Here is a 20203-nt window from a genome sequence, read left to right on the forward strand (position 1 = left end):
TCACACACACACACGCACACACACCTCCCATTGCCCCTCTGTCCCACCAGATTGGGGGAGGGGGGCAGGCAGGATGTGAGACCAGCTGGTCATCAGCTCAGACAAAGAAACCTGCTGAATGTGCTCTTGCATCAAAAAGAATCTCAGATCTCTCACATTGCTGTTTCTTCACAGCCTCAACAGTTCTGTTTCACTTTTCAGGCTGTGATGCAGCCCGATCCTGTATGGGGGATAAACCTCTAATTCTGTTCTTTCTCATGAATCTAGTCCTTTACAATCAGGGTGGGGGGAGGGTCAAAACAGCCACAAACTGAGGAAATCATATAGTCTGGCTTGAGCCATGAAAACAAAACAATCACATGACAAATCATTGTTAAGTTCCATTTATACTTTCTGAACAATAGAGACTGTGGCTTCAACATCTTTGACCAAAGTAGGAAAGAAAAGTGCAGAAAAGTGAGAAAGAGCTGAGCCAGAGGAACGATGTGGTTGTACCGCAGAGAGGCCAGTGGCAGGTGTAATTTATCTTTGGGCCTAGCTTAGTTCAGCCCGTCGCTGGGGAGAGACAAACCAGGGCTCTCCTGTAGAGTTAAGTGGAAACTCAGAGAGGGGAGAGGGATTGCAGAACTGCAAGGACAGTGTGAAGTGTACATGTCCTAGATTTTAAAAACCAAACTTCCCGCAGTGAACTTTTGGTCTGGCTAAATTGCATTTCTCTCACACCTTAATTAGAAATTATATAGTAGATGGGTGGAGCAACATTCATTCCCAATTAGAGTGAGCTATTTTCTATCTTCTTTAGAAAACAAATGCACATAAAATTAAACACATGACAATTCAAGTGTGGGTATACAATGGTAGACCAATTTCACAATCTGCAACATCTGAGTGAAGGGGTCTCATTTGGGCTTCCTCATGACCCGAAGCTGAACATGCACAGGGGACTTGAGAGAAAAGTGCTCAAGATTTTTATCGGTGCATCTATGTGCTCCGAAAGATACTTGATGGCAGAAACGCAAACCCCAGGGGAAGCTCACACAGAGACACTTTGGCGTGTACGCAGAGGGGGTCAAAACTGAGGTACTAAGGGGCATTTACACGACCGAGCGGAGCCCTAATCTGCTCTTTAGCTACAGATCTGTTAGCGCACACACCGAGAGGGAACTGGTGACAGCTGAGGACTAATAAGATCACATAGTCATCCTTCCTATTTATCATACACATATACTTCCCCTTTAATAAATACAACAAAATATATACACGTGAAATTTGCCCTTTTCAGACAACACCTGACCTTCAATTAATCGTCATCTTGAACATGTCGACGGTTGCTGTTATAGACTTCATCACAGCCCAGCTATTTAATGCAAGTCTTCTCATATTTCTGGCTGTGGCAGGATTTGAGGCAGGATATCTGTACTGTAACATATCAAGTAACCAGGAGGTCCTATTAGGTAAGAATACTAGGAGCAACATGCTTAAAACCTGTTTTGCAAAGTCTGACAGGGACACACCCATCAGGGATTTGTTCCCCATTTCAACAGTGGAAAAGCGGAGACAAGAAGAAGTAGATATACCCAGTAGTGTGCATATGTTAGATCAGTTCTCTGCTCTTCCTCAAAAAAAAAAAAATGAGACCTCCTTTTGATTTTTAGCAGGTGTAACTGACCCACAACGAGTCTTAAAAGTGATCATTTGTGGCATGATGTGCTTGTGGGCTTAATGTACGCCAGGTCAGGGGCTTTGCAGTGCACACAAGAAACACAAAGAGCCATGACATTTGATATTAGAAGGGAGCAATCAGACTGGTGAATGGACTTCTTTGTAACCTGTCATGGGACTTGAGAATGGCTAAAAAGATAATTCCCCTCTTCCTCAACATGATCTTTGAGGCAGGGCTAGTTTGTCAAGGGGGAATAAGAAATTCAGGTTATTTTTAGTGTAAATGTCTCTGAACCAGTATAGGGAAACATGGAATTACGACCAGAATATCACTTGCAGTTCTTTGATACCTGACAGAATTAACTGAGCAAAGTAAAAGCTTCAACCATAAGAAAGAGAGGTCTGCAAATGTAAACAAAATGAAATCTGCCCTGGAGCCTTAAAGATCAACTTGGCTCCTTCATAGTTTAATTACATTGAAAATCACAAACTAAATACCCTTTAAAGCACAACAAAAGAGCCAAGATTAGGTCTGTGCAATTAGAATAGCAGCAAGGCGGCATTAAGGGCTAAGGATGTATGGGCATGAGGGGAATTCCTGACCAGCTGCCTACTTAACAGGTTCTCTAAACTCCGTCCATATAGAGAGGTTATACACTATATCTTGTTGTATAATCGCTACTTGAATAAAAGTTCACCCTACATGAGACAAGCAGAGAAAAACGGTCATTCCAAATGTCTTTTTTTAATAAAAACTGTTCTTGATGTGGCAAATGGAAACATCATTACCAGAGAGACCATAATCTAAGATTGGTGGGCAGTGGGTGGGGGTGAGTCACGGCAAACTTAAGAAACTGTCAGGGCGTCTAAATCTCCATCTGTTCGCCATGTTAAACCCTTACCAATACGATTCTAGAGACCTTTTCACCCTCAACAGCACTACACTAAAATACCTCTTTGTGTTGCAATTGCTTTATAGTTAATTATTTATTCAGAACAACTAACAAGTCTCCTGTGTTTGAAATGAATTGAATGGCAGTATTGATTATGTTGTATCTTGATTGTTTCAAAATGTACCTGTACTGTCTCAGTACAGTTTAGCCCTCGTTCAAAACAAGTGACAGTTTTGTGAGGGTGTCACCTCAGCCAATTATTCTCCATCAATGACATATGTTGTACATGGTGGTGTAGCCGATAAGCCTGCCACAGTTCCTCCAAATTGTCTTGGGTTATACTGCAGAAGCATGAACTTATGAGCAAAAATGAACCGGGATGTTAGACTTGCATCTAAAAATAGCCAAAGACTGACAACTACGTCCAGACTCATCTCTGACTTGAATATGCTGTGACCTGGAAGGAGTGCACGAATGCATAAAGGCATTCGGACTCTTACTCCCTTATGAGCTCATTATGGTAATGCCATTCATCATACAGTCAGTGAGTGCCCTTGTTCCCAACCCTGTATGGGCCTGACCTCTCACACTGCTCCCTTGCTGAAGCCCCGCTGACTCTGAGGACCAGAGAGGGCCCATATGCTTTGTGTCTGCACGCTACGCATTCACCGCGACCACACGAGACATTCTGTCACCACGCATTTATGTCTCCTGGTTGAAGCCAGCGCCACACAGAGAGACTGTGTCGGTTAGCTGTCTGCGCCAGAATATTTGGGCGTATCTGTCATTTAGTATTTCAGGGGCCACGCTTCAGGTACCTTGAGAATATTTGACAGGTATGAACTATAAATGGAGGAAACACACTGTGTCTGCAGTAAGCCTCATCAGGCAAAGTAGCCCTGAAGTTTTGTGCCAAGAAAAGGCCCTAATTACACTGAAGTCAGGTTAAATATTCAGCAACTGCTCTCTGTGTGTCTTTTTAGAGTAGCTCTCTGTCCATCTGTGCCAAAAGAGCCAAGTTGTGTCCCAAGAGTTACCCTGCACAAGGACATCATTTTCAAATCAAACTCAAGAAGGCTTGATCTAAAATAAGAACATGACTTAAAATAACATAAAATAAGAATATAAGAATGTGTACAGACTAAAACATGAGGGATTGTTCAAAAACACAAAGATCTATCACTGGAAGATGAACAGAAAAGTTCCATTGTTTGATTACAAAAAGGTAACAGGCGTTCCTGTCAACACAGCCTCTGTTGACCTTGACTTGTTAACAATCATCATTACTGAATGTGCCACTTGTCCTTTCACCACCAAGGCAAAATTACAAAATGTAAGAGACTGACAATGTCTAACACTAACCAGTCTATTCATACGAACTCCCTGCTCAATCACCATCACAGCCAGTGCCTTGTCCCAATAATGAACAATGCCTCCAACTGAATAAAACAAGGAGAAAGTCGAGCAAGCAAGTGCTTTGTTCCACAGCTCTGGAGCGCTACAGGGAATACAGACCAACAACAACCGTTCTCCCCTTAAAATAGCCCTTTGGCCGTGCACAGAGAACTTTTGTAATTTTTCAAATAGTGGGAGTGTGGGTGGGGACAGCCTTGCGATTCATTCCACACATGCCTTCCCACCCTGCATCCAATACAACTTGGCCACTGATGCCATTACTACAGGCAACATGTTGTGTGCCAGCTGTTTTGCTCAGGGTTTGTCAGAGAAGCCTGCACTCAAAAACATCCCACCACCCTGGCCCAATCATCTTCACACTTTCCTTTTTACTTGTGTTGCAGGGTGTTTCCAAGTATACTGAAAGTGTTACACACTGATTGTTATCCCCTGATATATGTGCAAAACAGCAGCACATGTAATCTCTGCTGCATGCTTGAAACAGGGTGAGCTGTTTTTGCTTTCATTATCTAATGCTGGTTCAACACTGCAGGGAAGAACGACCAACCCATTTCCAAGATGCAGGAAGGAGGGAAGTACCTGAGCAGGTGATATCATGCAAGCTATTTTTCTGCTTACGTCACCTTTGCTTTTCAAATGGGCCAATCTAACACCAACTGTGCACAAGTGTGTAGTGGTAAGGTGAATTTGGCATAGATAACCCAAGCAAAACACCCACATAGGTGCCACTTCAGTGAGGATAATGATACACATTTCTGAGTGACTCAAAGGAGATATTCTTGGTCTATGGACACTGCATACCTTGGGTAGCTCTTTGAGTTGGTTGGCATCGAGAAGAAGCTCTTCCAGGCTGCGACTGTAGCGGTACACCTCATCAGGGACTGTCTGCAAGCTGCAATGCCGCTTGTCCACCGACTCGACGTGGCGATTGCAGCGCCACAGGGGGATACACTTCAGCATCTCCGGCCGCCGTGGGGGGATTTGGTTGCCGGTGCTACTGAAATCTCCGCATCGGAGGATGAAGGTCGGCGAGGGGAGAGCGGGTCTTTTTTGAGGGAGTGGGCTCACTCAATGTCAAATCACTTACTGTGTTCCCACGACGATCCTGAACGGGAGGCCGAAATCCACTTAGAGGCACAAAAATAATCCCTTCGATCTGTTACCGATATTCCCAGTTTCAGCTCCGACAGTGTTCAAGTGTTGTCAGGTCGGTCCTCGCGTCATCCACCCCAGAATTTTCAATTATCTTAACAAAACCAAAAACTCCCACTCGGCTGGAGTGTTTCCTCACTTCTCGCACTCAGACGGAGTTAGCTTGTTTTGCTACTGCCACCATCCCTCCAAGACCGACGCTCTGCCGTGGCTAGCTGAAGATCATGCAGCCAACGACCCAGCTATGCAGATATGTTGCTCGAAGTGTCCTAGACATGAGTGTCGACTGCTAATACGACCACTCGATTCAAGTCACAGGCGAATCTCTCTCACGAACCAGCCAACATAGCCCACGGAGCGGGTCGGCACAGATTAACCCGCGTATGACTTCGCAAGGATGTGCTCGTCCTCACCGGTTGTGTTGTTAGCAAGCTAGTTGCCGTTAGCTAACAACGGCTAGAAGCTGACTGGACGTCTTTGTGCCTAGCTGTGTTAGCTAACACGGGTACAAGGAAAGCTACGGAAACGACTTCTCAACAGGCCAGTCGTGTGTAGTGGCAACATCCCAGAAGACGTCAAAGAAACTGCCCGGTGACTGTTGCTTCAGTGCGACGTAGGCAGAACGCCAGCAGCGCGAGTAGGAGCTTCAGCAACAGCCGCGCATCCCTCCCCTTGTTGAGCCGATGCAGGCTGGTTTGGCGTGTGGGGGGCTGGGCTCTGTTTGAGCTGGAGCAGAGGCCACACGGTGCTGGCGCCTCTGTAGCACCGGGCACACGTTACTTTACAGCTCCACCTAGCGGCCGGTACCGGGTAGCTTCAAGAGATACAGCCGAACTGGAGCCTTTTTCGAGTCCTAGATAAGGACTCTGATAAAATGCTTCCAGTGATTTCGCTCGGTGGCCAAGCTGCATTATGGGTAATGTAGGCAACAGGTTTTGAAAAACAGTCCACCAGTCAAGTATTTCACTCTTGTAACGCTGTCGGACCCTCTATGGACAGTTCAAGAACACATGATCAAATCGATACAGCAGAACCGGAAATATAGCATTTCATATTCCATACATTCTTCTCTTTCCAAACCTGGAGTCTACATTACCCACAATGCAACTTAGTCAATTAGTGACATCACTACAGGCACAGGATCAGACTTCATGCAGCTTCCTTTGGAGACCAAAAGGGTTAATACTACTTTTTCACATTTGAAAACCTCACTTTAAAGGATTCGTTCACCCATTGAATGTTATTCGATAATATAGTCACACATTTTGCACTACTATTTAAAAGATGACCCCATTAATTCCTTTAAAACATTAAAGGACAATGTCGACCTGAGATTGAAAATCTAGTCACACTCTGCTCATCCTCATGCCGATGGAAAGTCAGGGGGAGTTTCGCAGTCCACCAAACATATCTGGAGAGTCACAGAAAAACAGCATTGTGACCTGTGCATTACATTTCTCAGAACCGCTTGCAGTGTGCTCACTCCCGCACTCACAATCAGCTGACTCGCATTAGTCCATCTGGGCCTTTTTAAAAGTATCCTCAAAGCGTCATTGTATGCCACTTGCAGTCACTGAAGGCTGGCTTTTTTATATTTCAACCACAGATGTGCAGTGTACATAGGTGAACAGTACGCTTTGAACAGAGTCAGCTTCACACCAACAGTGCACCAACCGAATTTACGTGCCAATACATTTGCTCGCACATACAACACTGACGAAAAATGTCCTCATCGTCTGTCAGTTGGTCTGTGATCACATGACCAAGATATTTCACTGCACTGCAGATATTTAGAACCTTACCTGACAGTAAAGGGGGATGTAAACAACATCATCTTAAATCACATTTCCTAAAAAATGAAAATTCAGTCATTATCTATTCACCCCATGGCGACTTGCAATCGCCATGGGGGTGAGCAGATAGTGACTGAATTTTTGGGCGAACTTTAATGGAGTTATGAGTTAATCAGTAGTGCAAACTTTTGGAAATTGTCTGAAGGGAAATTAAACTGCTTATATTTTTACTTAATAAAATGTTTTGGATGAACTTATCCTTTAGTGTGTGTTTACAGGTCTTCATCTGTGAAAAAGTAGTATAAAGCCTTTTGTGTCTCCTGAGGAAGCTGCAAGAAATGTGATAATTTGCCTCTGGCATGTAACTGATTGGCTAAGTTGCATTGTGGGAAATGTAGGCACCAAGGAAAGACTGTGTGGGATACAGTAGGCAATATTTCTGGTTCTGTTGTATTCTTTTGATTATTTGCTTTTGAACTGTCCATCATGAGTCAACAGTGTTACAGCAGTGCAATGCTAGACAAATGGACTGCTTTTCAAAAATTGGTACCTACATTACCCATAGTGCAGCATAGCCACTGAGCGACATCACTGAGGTTATTTATCCCCTGAAGCCACTAAAGGCTTTGTACTATTTTTTCAGATATGCGGAAGTGCTCCCCAAGACCTGTAAACACACTTCAACAAGTAAAGCTGATGGAATTACCCTTTCAAGTCAACGGTGGCATCATCCAAAACAACAGGACTTTTCGTGTCATGTGCCACGAAGAGTCAGAGCGCTAACACCATGTCATCCAGGTCCAAAGTCCACCAACAGAAAAGTGAATACAATGCATCTATGCCATCCAAGTTCTAATAATTTAGTGGCACATTACTGTTTAATGAGGTGTTAGCAACCATGTTTCTCACCAAGGTGATATTCGATATATGTCAAACAATCATATTTGGTAAAGGTGAACATCATTTAACCAAGTGCAGTGTAAAATAATCAGTGATGCACTTGCCATAAAATACAATCCTATTGTGACATTTACAAAACTAGTTAAGAGTTAAAAAAAAAAAAACCTATGCTGGGACTGAAAAGGTTACATGCTATACTATCATACTATGTTTCACAACTGTAACACCTAACTGTTTACAAATCATCAAATTAAGAACCAGTCCTAAGAAAAAAGCATCACACTTTTTCTGGACAAACAATAACCTTTAATTGTAGAAAGAAAGAAAAAAAGTGTTTACATGTCCCGGAAATTTCATGAAAGAAACGTAGCTAAAGCAAGAAAACCAAACTGTTTCACAAGGTTCCATTAAAAAAGAATTGAAACTTGCACCAAAAAAGGAGTCTTCACAGATCACAAAGCAAATTCTGACGCGTAAATATCTTTAATGGATTGCCCCAATGGGGCGGTTAACATTAATATCAACAGCATTTTTTTTTTTAAAAAAGGAAAATAAAAAGATAATTACAAGTTTCAGAGGCCCGCATCTCAAGCTTTCGGTGACTGTGGCTGAAATGATTTGGGCAACAGCAGGTAGGGGGATGGGTGCTGGTGAACCATTTCAGACACTTTATGCAGAGAGGTCACTGCTGTTGAAACGGTCTTGGTCATACACCTCTGCGACAACTTTGCGACCTCCGAACCAGCGGTCATTGAGGGCCTGGATCGCTTTGTTCATCTCTGAGGCCATGGAAAACTCTACAAAAATTTTGACAATAATATCGGCATCCTCCTCTTCTCCTTGCTTTTCCTGGTATATGATGACTCTGTTGACGGAGCCAAACTTGCCGCACTCTTCTGTCACTTCTCCTTCCAGGTCGTCGTCTATGTCCTCTGGTCCCACCATATTTCGGAGTACCATCACAGTGGACTGGAGAGGAACACACAAGAATTTAATGTGCAAATAAAAGCCTTCATCATTGATCTTATACCCCCACTTTTTTCCCCCAAAGCTCACCTCTGATTTTCTGAGCAGCTTCTGCATCACCATGTGTCTGGCACTGCTGCCTGAGATGCTCATATGCTCCTGGTCACTCAACATTTCTTGCCCTGTACCATCCTGCAGCATCTCCTCTTTCTCTTCTTTCCGCTCTTGTTGGTTAGAGCCACCGGCTTGATTAGACAGAACTGGCGGTGACGCGAGGACAGGGTTCACAAGACCCACCTGGGGAAGCACTGGTATGGGAGGACGCACTGGAGTCACACCTTTTCAGGGAGAGGCAGACAGGCCATCAGGGACATCAGACAAAATTAACAGAAAATCAATTAAGAGAATAAGAAAATTTGAGCAGGTAATCAAATGCAAGCATCATCAGTGGAGTTAAATTAAATATTGATCCTGTTGGTAATCCAATGTTTGTCTACTGCTTGCAACTTGCTACTAATTTAAATTATTTCCAACACTGAAGTGGGCTTAAACAAACGTAGAGTGTAAGAGTTCTTCTCCTATAATGATTTGCTCCTTACAGCCAAAACTGTGATTGAGTCGCCTGGGTGGCCTTACCAATTGGCAAGACACTGCATTTGTCATCTATGCACATGTGATCCCCCTTAAGTAATTTATACAACATAACTCACTAATTGACATCAGAGATTGCAACAGTTTAACGCATTCTTCACAGATCAACCCTTTACTCATGTTTAATGGACTGAACTTGCATAGCTTGAGGCTGCCACAAAGGAAGTTATGTTTACCACCAGTCCTAGATTTGCATTGCAGTTGGGCAACATTAGGTTGATGTAAATCTTTACAGTGGTCCAAATAAAAGCCTAGGCAAAATCCCTTAAATCTAGTTTCTCTAGACTAACACTAACATTTAATAGCTTTCTGCTGTTCTCTGCAACAAGCCAAGAAAAGTTGCATGTTATGTTACTTTTGTTTTAATAAAAGTCTACAATGTCATGCCCCCAAAGTCTACATTTTTCTTAATGGAATCGAATATCAATATTTGTCAAGATATTTTATCAAAGTAAGATATTTCAGTATTAGGACAGCAATAGCGAGATAGGATAAAGTTAGAGGAAAACGTGTCTTTGTGTGAAACCAGTTACTTAGCAATTTACCAAAACATTCAATGTAAATGATGTCAACGTATTAATTATTGCAAAACAATTATTACAGAATGTCTGTAAAGCTGCATGTTTAAACTGCACTATAACGCACACTTAAAATTAATTGAACTTCTGCTTTTAAAAAAATATGCCCACTCACTCATGTCTTGGTACACACCTGTGATGACCCCTGGTGCCTGGGCAGCCATAACAGCCTGAGGTATACTCATTTGCTGACTGAGAAGCTGGGGCGCGGCTAACGCCCCCAGGACTGATGCGCCGGCTACAGCCTCCTTAAGAGAGGGGGGCCGAAGACATTAGGTAAGGGAAACACACAGAGCACAGCACAAGGCAGCACAGTCAACGATCACACAGCATGGCACAGAGTGAACTCAACCTCGCCTCTCTTCAAATCAAGGCTAACAACATCAGTTCAGTATAGATCTTACAACAAAATCATTGACTATACTCAATGAGTCATAAATATACCGCAGTGATGTTAATGACACATCCTACCAGCAACACAACTGTCTGGTATATCATTGTGATTGTGGACACTGAAAAATAGCTGCAATGTGTTTGTACTAAGAGAAAATACTCTTAGCTTACACACCCCATCAGTGAATTAATAACGCTGTGTATACTATACAAAAATCTTACATCCTTAATTGGTTTGTGTTTTAAACACATTAAACTCATCAAAAAAAAGATTAAGCCCAGAATATATTTCAGGGTTGAAAAATTGACACTGTGTCAGGGCAACTACTGTTATGTGATCCCTACAAAACCAGCCTTCTGCCAGTCACCTCAATAAAAATTCTATGCCCATATTATCTGTGCTTTTGGTGTCAATTCTAGCTAGATCTGGGTTATATTTACCTGGAAGGCCATTAAATCCCTTTGGAAGGGATTCATACTTGCCTGGGCCGTTATCTTAGCAGTGGCTGCCGCTGCAGCCACAGCTGCAGCAGGCGGCAGACCACCAGGGGTCGTGGGGGTCAGTAGGGGCATGGGGGGAGTCACTGCTTTGCCCACCCGTAGGTACTGACCCCCCAGGTCAAAGAGGTTCATAGAAGACACAGCATCCAGGGCTGACTGAGGCTTTTCATACTCTGTAAGTGAATAAAGTAGCCATTAATAGCAGAGCGACGGTAACACATAGAGCACGAGCGAATGAGGGCCCTCGAGCTCACCAATGAAGCCAAAGCCTCTGTGTCGCCCTGTGGTGGGGTCTCTGGCTAACGTGCAAGACTTGATCCTTCCAAAGGCCTCAAACACACTCTTGATGTCATCGTCTGACAGGTCGGGGTGGACGGACGCCACATAGATGCGGTTAAAGGCGCGGGCCTCCTCTGCCAGCTGGTCAATGATGGGTTGCGCCTGACCGATGTTACTTGGCCGCCCAACCTATAGCACAGATCATACCAGCAGGGCTACTGAGTAAGGGGTTTATAGAACCAACCGAGAACGCACTTCCGCAAAAATCCCTGCACTGCTGACTTTCGGCAGCCACCGAGTTCAGTCAAAGCCACTGTCCTACTTTCATGACACAATGCTATCCTGTCAATTATTCCCTGTTTATTATTTACTGCATGTCCATTAATATACTCTTTAAAAGATTTAAAGTGGCTCTGAAATATTTAAAAGCTAAATATATATTTGGCCTGTGTAAATTTATGTCCTCCTATTAGCCTCCAGATACTGAAAACTCTTGTTTCAAGACATGACTTTAACACTAAACTGTGGATATACTTTTAGTCTTGTGAATTTTTCAAATTTAGATGTTGCCAATTTTAAAAATGATAAAATAAAAAAAAAGTCAAATAGGATATTTTAGGAATCTGTCACTTACAAGGATCTGATAATTGTGCCAATTCAAAGACTCTTGATGAGTAAAATAGAACTCAGCTGCAATTTCTCATTAAATTACTTGAAAATATAACAATAATATAATATTCCTCATGTCAAACTAATATCTGCAGCTTAATTCAAAGACACCAGATTCATGCTCAGTGTGACTGGCTGAGCTGGTGGCGACACCGAAAGGGAAACGCATTAAATTCCTAATGCTACGAATACGCACTCTGATAACTTCCTTTCTTTTGAAAAATAAAAAAACTATAAAAAATGAGCTCCCTATGTAAGACGAGTCAAAATCGGACTGGGATCTGTACTACAGATGGGGCGGCCAAGCAACACCAACCAGGCGCAGCCCATCATCAGCACATGATGGACAAAGAGCGACGCCACGCGCCATTGGGCATCCTACTGGAACTGGTCACTAAAATAGCTTTGATGAAATCATGGAAGCATAACACACAACACAGACAGAACTCCCATCATACACCCAACACACATATAACACACGCACCTGGAAATTAACAGACACAGACAAGTAAAGAAAGAAAAAAATTAGTCACATATGAGAAATTTCACAAGCCATATGATGAAACCAGAAACAGGCTCAGTATCCCAAATGAAAAGAAGGAATCCAAATCCCTTTGTAATCAAACTAAACCAAAAATATTCAGGAAAAGGAGATAAGTTGTTTCCCATTCATCCATGTGTTCCTAAGACCTGGAGGGATACCCATCTCCAGACAACTTACCTTAATGTTTCGCCCCCCCAACATGACTGAGTTCATCTGCTCCAGTGCCAGCTGAGCAGCCTCTGGCACATCATATTCCACAAAGGCAAACCCCTGCAAAGTCAGTTAAAATTGAAGAAATAATACACTGAAGCCACAGGAATCTAAAAGGGATTTAAATCAAGAAAAAAAAGGAGAATTTATACCACTTGTCAAATGACACAGACCTTGTGTTTCATTGTAACAGAGTCCCAGGACATGTCAATGCTCTTGATTGGGCCGAAAGGGGCAAAGGCCTGTCTGATGGTGTCTTCACCAAGCTCATAGTATATGGAGCCAACATACACCCGACACATGATGGCTAGAGCGCGTTGCCGCTGTGCTGCCACCTGCCAACCGAGGAAAATAACACATGGTAAGCATTAGAAAGTAAAATAAAAGGGAGACAAACACACACACTAATAATAATAAATATGTATTTTATACTGTGCTTGCTCTCCCCAAAAATAGTTGGAGGCCAATTCCAAGTTAGGGGGTCTGGACATGTAAATAATAATGGGCTAGTGAAATCAATGGAAAGAACTTTGGGAAAAAATGCTAACATGTTTAACAATTCTAAAAGATCGATGTCCGCAATTGAAATTACAAAATGGCCTCTATTCTGTTACTACTGAACAGACATATGGAGGAAAACACACTGAAGTGATTGACATGCAAAGCCCTCACAAATATTTGGCTTCAGTAACTGACCTGTAGTCCGGGATGCAAGTAAGGTAACAAAAGTAATCGTGGAGTTCAAACGAAATCCATACAAAGTCTTGATGAAAGCATTTCAAACTTTCTTCTCAAGTCTAAGGGGAGGGATGGTTTAACCACCAAAAGTTGCTGTGTTTTACTGATGCCTTTACGTAAGTCTGCTTCTGCTGATTTCAATCTACTGCCAACAAAATATAACATGTGCCTAATTCATGACTTGTTAACTGACAGAAAACTTGACTTTGAGATGGCCAAAAAGATCCCTGTTCCAGCAGTTCTCTCATTTTGGTCCATTAAAAGGGATTGCTATCCCTCTTTTGTCCCATGCCAAGAAGTTTCTGTTTCAACTGTACAAATGCATATTTTTCAAAGAGACATGACTCACATTTATAAACCCTTTAAAGCCCATAACTTCTTATTAAAAATGTTAATGAAATTATCCCTTTGTGACTCAAGAAAACACTTGTCTGAACTACTGACAGTCATTCATCTCACAGGAGATTTTTAACGGACACCGTCGAAGGTAAACTAGCAGTAGAAAGCCATGTTTTCTCACAAAATATGCATTCTTGGGTTAGATAAAAGGCAGGGGTTGTTGCCAAAGCAACCAGTTAAAGAAGGGTAACAGTCCTTTTCCATTGGGAATGCGCACAGAAAAAAAATTTAATAATCTATTGACCGATTGTAAAGGTGAGAGAGGATCTCCAAAGCCCATTGTCACTGCTGCCATCTGAAAGACAGTAAAGATGAAAAAAGTGCTGAAAAGTAGGTTAGATATCCCTTAGCTTTGCTTTTTAAAAATTCTCATTGCTTTGCTAGATAGACAAAAGCGGTAAGGCTAACACCATATTCAGACACTCCCACTAAACAACATACAGTTTGGGGAGTTGCCTCCCCTATCTACATTACAAATATCCACACAGCAATAAAACATAAACAAGTCCCCTTTAAAAGATGCAAAGCATTTAACATGATAACCAATGCCTTCATGACGATCTTCTCCATCTGAAAAAGAGCAGAGGCAAAAGCAAGGGCACATGGTCTACACATGTGGTCTTTTTCACAGCGTGGTGGAGAAGGAAGTAAGACTTCCAAGAGAGCTAAACCAAAACCGACATCTGACTCAAGAGATGTCAGAGTTACTAATGTCTGAAAAAGCTAAAATACTTTGTCTAGAATCAACACACACAGGCGACACGCGCATTACAAACTGTTTGTACGGCTGAGTACCACAAAATTTTACACATCTCACCTGCAGGTTGGTGAGCTGTTGTTGTTGATGGGCGATGGTCTGCTTCACCAACACACTCTTAATGCTTTGTTCCATGGCATACTTCTTTGCCTGTGAAAAAAGAAAAGTGATTAACTTTGACATTCTTGTACAAGTAACACTCTTACCTTTAGACAGATATTACATTACATGCACTCAAGAAGCCAGGTGACTTTGAGGAATGAGATTAAGGAGGACATTGGAGGTCCATCTTTTGAAAGTAACTCTGTAGGTCAAATTATTTTAACTTCTGGGAGGCACATTGCTTTCGACTGTTCTTCGTTGTGCACAGTTTCTTAAGAACCATGTAGGTACTAAAGCCTTTCTTATGAGATCAGGTTAACCCAGATATACATATGTAAATGCACTTGTTTATTTTAATTGTGTATGGTTAGACCAGTAATTACATTATCATCGAGGGTCCACTAAAGCTGATGCTGTATGTAAGGGGGGACTTACCCTCTGAAGTGCCTCCTGCTGCTCTGGGGTGAGAGGCGGAAGGCCAAGCTTGGAGCCTGTGCCCTGTCCATTCTCCATCGTCAGAGCTTCACCTCCCTGCAATTCAGAAACAGCAATTTGTTTAAAAAAATAAAAATAAAAAAAAAGGTCTGGAGCATAAACACCGGCTTGTATGTACACCCATAACTACATTTTCCCACAAATAAATGTCCTGTAATGCAATCATAAGTTACATCACCTCAATCACCACAGGTTATCATTACATATGCTATCATATACAGGATTTACACCCGGATTTAACCCAGGTGGGACCGGACGAACTCCTTACCTACGCAACCCGCTTTTCGCTGGGTCCACCAGACTGAGGCAGGAAAGCCCCCAAGGGGAAGAAGAACTGATGGGGAAGCTTTAACAATTCAACAAATTCTAGGGGAAATAAAAAATGCCTTCAGACTAGCGTTAACAGTAAGAGAAACAGGCAGCTAGCATTACTTTACATTGCAATGAACAAATGGCCAGCCCGCCTTTCCTTGGCTCAGCTAACGTTAGCGTGATGCATATGAATGCTAATGACGGTAGCATAACGTTGATGTTACGTTAGCTATCGATAGATAAATTACCAATAACTTGCAAAGGCCAGACCTTAGCCGACGACGTATTGAAGTAAAGTAGACATGGACATGAACTAAACCCATCTGCATTACCTCACAATGGCCATAATAGCACAATTATTACAAAACAGCACTACGCGATAAGAGAGGCCTGGTTTCTATTTAGCTTTACAACGGGGCCTTTGTTGCTAGCAAGGAGCTAGCCTACGTTAGCTAGCTAATGTTAGGCAGTCATTACTATGGCGCGCGAAGCAAACTGTATTTCCCCCAATGCGACATCGTCTATTTACAGGATATTTACAACAACTAAATTCTACCAAACATTGCATATTACTTAAGCAACTACCAGTGCAGCTGAAAACAACGTGGACGTGTCTTTTAATCAAGGAATTTATTTACCGCAGTCTCCGTAACCGCCATGAAGCACACCTTCTTGGAGAGGCCCTACCGCACCACAAAGCTCGCGAGACTTTCGCGTTTTCAATGAAAGGTATCGCGACATTTGAAGCATCGCGATGATAAGGAGAAAGGAGGACATAACTTCTCATTTTTTAATCTTTCACGATTAAAGCTGTTAAAAATGTCATAATGACCCAACTCACAGAGCTGAAAATGATTAGGATTTTACTGTTAATTTTTTTTAACTGTTTACTGCAGATTAACTGCAATTAATCTTTTAATCAAATACTGTATTTAAATTGTGCTTGGTAACACATTGTGGACGCTGTGTAGCCTACATTGTGTGTTTGTGTCTTCAAATTGTGGCTTCAGGTCCAAAACTACATTTCCCTATCTTACCCAATTGAGTTAATTTTTATTATTATTATTTTTTTTTTGTGGATGTTCTTTTAACATAACATAACAACTAGCCTACATCTAAATTAATTTAGCATATTCACCAACTTAATATACTGTTCCTTTTGCTGAATTTGTTTAACAAATCTACATCAACTAACTGTAGTATGAACTAAAGGACAGACTTGAGAGAAGTTGCTTTTCAATATCATATATAATTTGTATTGATAACAAACAGGAGATGCCTATCAAATCAATATTGTAACACTCTCTTGCAGACATTTGACGTAAGTCTTTTAGCCCAGCTTCAAACAAGTCCCAAGTCATTTGGTCCAAGTCTCGAGCAAGTCCCAAGTCAAGTCACTCTTTCCCCAAAGATACTGCAGTCTTACCATCACTTGAGTCTTCATAGAGAGAAAAGAAACGGTATTTGTAGCTGTTTAAAAATGATATCACTAACAGATTTATCTAACAAATAAATACATTTATATACTGTAGCCTTTTTAATAATTGATATTCAGTGGAATAAACAAACAATAAAAACACATTTATTTATTAAGTTTAATTTCTATATTAATTTGGGATATGTCTTCGACAGTGCAAGAATTCCATAATAAACATATCCTAATAATTTCAGACACAACCAACATGTCACACATTGTTTATTTATTGTCATGTATTTAATTGCAGTAGCTACAATATTTAACAAAGGTTTTAAGTAGAACACATCCAAAGGCAAGTTTCATTCAACAGATTCACAGGAACAAAAGTCGTCTGACATAAAATAAGACTGATATGGATGTTTTCTGTTTTCATGTTCGCACAGTCTAAACATTCATTTTTCTTGGTCAGGTTCCCTCCGGAACTGAACTGTGACTGACAAAGGCAGAAATGCAGAGTTCTGAATGGTTGCAGGCTATTAAGACATGCAGCGTACTGTATTAGATCAGATGAGAGCAAGAGTGGCACTGCTTTGCATTGAAATATTGTCTGAAAGTAAACCCCTCCAACAGCCACAAACAAATATGTACACCGCAGCCTCGAGTAGGTGATTCTGGGACACCTGTCTGCAGAGAGGTGCTGATAAGAAGGCTTGACACAGAGTAAGTAAGTACTGTAAAGCAATGACTGTACAGCAGTGTAACTGTTATGAACCTCGACCTTACAGAACCTGGGAAACAAATGAAGCCGAGCTAACTGAGTCTGACAAATGAGAGTATACTGCTGAAGACCGATCAGACAATTCTCTATTGTTGTAAGGAAAAATCCATCCAAATGATAGTCTTTTATGGTGCCAAGATTGGGCTCTTGACAAGAAAATCTGGCAGCGATGAAGGCATGTGTTCTATTTTTGTGTTTGTGTGGGCTGCAGTGCAATCAATTCCAAAGTTCACGCTGATATTGTCTGAAATAAAACTACGGTGGATGTGATACTGGGGAAGTGAACAAAAATATTGTTTTCTTGTATCATGATGGAAGCTTGTATCATGACACGTGCAGCCACTGAAAACCTCCATACAATGGGCCAACATGTACATTCTCGAAGATTTTTGGGTGGATTTTTCCTTTAAAACACCTCGAGACACCTTTAAAAAGCAAAAACAAATCACAAAATATGCTCAGATGGTTTGGGAAGTACCCGAAAAGTAAATATAGCAATAATATTAACAACAATATGGCAATTTTTTATTAACAAGTCTTAAGTCACCAACACCATTCTTCCCATTTAGTATACTGTATCACTATGATTTTACTCCACAAGCTTCACATGATGTAGTCCAACTTTTGTACGAATGCTGCAGCTCTTTCTAAACTAATATTGACTGCACCAGAAACATTATTGCCTGAAGCGCAAGTCCAATAAAATAACAAAAGCTCATAATGGAGCTGCCATTACTGACTGTCAGGTTTCATCTGCACATTCACACCGGCTGAACTCATAGTACTAACCCGAATCAATGCGTCTGCTTTTAAAACCATAAAAAGTCAGCCCCCAAATAAGTTAAAATTCCAAATTGCTTTATGTTGGCTCTGATGCCGTCTCATTAGGAAATTTTGTCCAAAGTACATTGCCATATCAGGCACTTTGCAAGTCTTTGGCTTTCAGAACACTTTCACAGGGAAAAACCCTTTTTAAGAGCACTACAGGCTGAAAGAGAGGCATCATCTCATTGCTCATCACTACATTACATTACATTAGGCGTGGCGTTGTTAGGTTCTGGGAGAAAGTAGACTTTAGAGTGCAGCAAGGGGAGTCAACTTGAGACCAAGCCTGTGCAGAGCTTCTATTGTTCACAGTTAAACAGAAATAAATAAGTCAGCTGCATGAATGAGTTTCAACAGTGCGCATTGGACGGAAAAAATGAATTCCCTTATAACGAAGGTTCTGACTTGTGAGGGAGGGAGGTTTCAGGAAATGACTTTGTTTACAATTAAAAGTAAATAATCACCAATCAAGTGGACAGTGGAGTGCAAACAAGGCTTATGAGCAATGAATCGTCCTTAGCTGCAAGTAAAACGTATCCGTTCTGAATAGTGGCATTTATAGAAAACCCAGGCTGTCAAGATATCTTAAGGCGTGATAGCCCTTTTAGGCAGGGAGTTTGTCAATCTTCCACTGCTTTGTGGGACTGCTGAACACAGCCATGATGCCTCCGGCCCTCCGAGCAGAGGTGCCTTAGGTTCCTCTCTCAGTTGTGGCGGTTCTTTCTTCTCTCTTCTCTCAAGGCCCAGCTTCCTTCTGTACTTGTCCCCTTTTAATCCCCCAGCTGGGACGGCTCTCTCTCTCTCTCAGTTCCTGGCTGTGTAATCCTTTCGCTGCCCTCTCTCCCTTTCTCGATCCGCGTTGTGGTCAACGCCCGGGCCCCTCTGATTGGGCCAGCCGGTGTCGTGACCCCCTCCTCACTGTGTGCTCCCGGACGCGAGCGCTCGGACCCGGTGTCGGCTGATGGCGTCCTCCAGGAATCCTGCTACCTTCTCACTGTCCTCCTGCGCAGCACAAGGGACATTTTTAAGACTAGATATGAAGTCCCCATACTACCTAATGAGTTCAAAGATTTTACATTGTTCTTCAAATAAAGAAGCTTTTATATCTACCTCATTTATGAAGGCGTAGTGAACAAGTTCACTGGCAAGGTCTTTGGAGGTGTCCGCTGAAAGTTTGAGATGAAATATTCAAGTTACAAAAAATCTGATAAAAATGGACCAACAGTATGCTTTTTAAAAAGGAGCACTATGTAGTTTTGGGAACTCAATTTTTATCAGAAGAGAAAGATCTTCATTGAGTGATCTTTTTACCTAACAAACTGAATAAACAATCTCTCTTGTTTTCACGACTGAATAAACTGAATAAACAAACTGACCTTAAAGGACAACACAATTTCATATTGTTTTAGTTTGTATATATGTGGCGGACACTGCCACCTTTCTAGCTTCAAACAGTGTTCTGGGGACCTTATTTTTCTCTGAGAACAGCTTATTTAGTCAGTTAAAGAAAAAATGAAGATTTCTTTGTTTGTATTATTACCTCATTAATATTGTCATATCAAAATTCTGAGTCTCAATTTCTCTTCCAAAACCACTTAATGCCCCTTAAATTCCGAATCCCACAAACAGACAAAAAATCTGCAGCAAATTAATCCAACTAACACTTATTGACTTTGCATTAAATCCTGATTTACTGTGGTGTATTTCTCTGTGCCATAGAGCTTCATTTTTTATCTGCAACTATTAAAAACACACTAAGGTCATGTTTTTTAA

General features: G+C 41.7%; 3 protein-coding genes across 28 annotated transcripts in view; all 3 read right to left on the bottom strand.

Moving 5' to 3' along the window:
- The window catches only part of scrib (scribble planar cell polarity protein), a 67104-nt gene extending 61146 nt beyond the window's left edge, over nt 1-5958 (bottom strand). For 6 of the 18 annotated variants that reach the window (XM_030398831.1, XM_030398830.1, XM_030398828.1 and 3 more), the window contains exon 1: nt 4773-5955. In XM_030398831.1, the coding sequence (XP_030254691.1) occupies nt 4773-4931 (159 nt within the window). In that variant the 5' untranslated portion in view covers nt 4932-5955. Of the gene's footprint in view, nt 1-4772 lie in introns of all 18 variants that reach the window. The other 12 variants (XM_030398834.1, XM_030398829.1, XM_030398835.1 and 9 more) reach the window with 5 other exon arrangements.
- Nucleotides 5959-8099: 2141 nt separating this feature from the next.
- Nucleotides 8100-16162, bottom strand: puf60b (poly-U binding splicing factor b). Of its 8 annotated transcripts, none has more exons than XM_030398014.1 (12): nt 16049-16157; nt 15367-15464; nt 15039-15134; nt 14562-14651; nt 13989-14039; nt 12781-12942; nt 12575-12667; nt 11160-11373; nt 10846-11078; nt 10127-10259; nt 8873-9120; nt 8100-8785 (listed from the first exon to the last, which is right to left on the bottom strand). In XM_030398014.1, exons 3-12 carry the CDS (start codon nt 15114-15116, stop codon nt 8486-8488), a joined length of 1602 nt encoding a protein of 533 aa, XP_030253874.1. In that variant the 5' UTR covers nt 15117-15134; nt 15367-15464; nt 16049-16157; the 3' UTR covers nt 8100-8485. The 8 variants fall into 8 exon arrangements, with proteins under 8 accessions (XP_030253874.1, XP_030253876.1, XP_030253879.1 ...); XM_030398016.1 differs by lacking the exon at nt 16049-16157 and adding an exon at nt 15996-16014; XM_030398019.1 differs by lacking the exon at nt 15367-15464 and having other exon boundaries at nt 10145-10259; nt 10888-11078; nt 16049-16162.
- Nucleotides 16163-17089: 927 nt separating this feature from the next.
- The window catches only part of nrbp2b (nuclear receptor binding protein 2b), a 41130-nt gene continuing 38016 nt past the window's right edge, over nt 17090-20203 (bottom strand). For both annotated transcript variants that reach the window (XM_030398440.1, XM_030398441.1), the window contains exons 17-18: nt 19541-19596; nt 17090-19432 (exon numbers count right to left, since the gene is read on the bottom strand). In XM_030398440.1, coding sequence (XP_030254300.1) covers nt 19346-19432; nt 19541-19596 — 143 coding nt within the window. In that variant the 3' untranslated portion in view covers nt 17090-19345. The remainder of the gene's footprint in view (nt 19433-19540; nt 19597-20203) is intronic.

Source organism: Sparus aurata, chromosome 19 (genome assembly GCF_900880675.1).
Source record: "Sparus aurata chromosome 19, fSpaAur1.1, whole genome shotgun sequence".
Classification (NCBI taxonomy): Eukaryota; Metazoa; Chordata; class Actinopteri; order Spariformes; family Sparidae; genus Sparus; species Sparus aurata.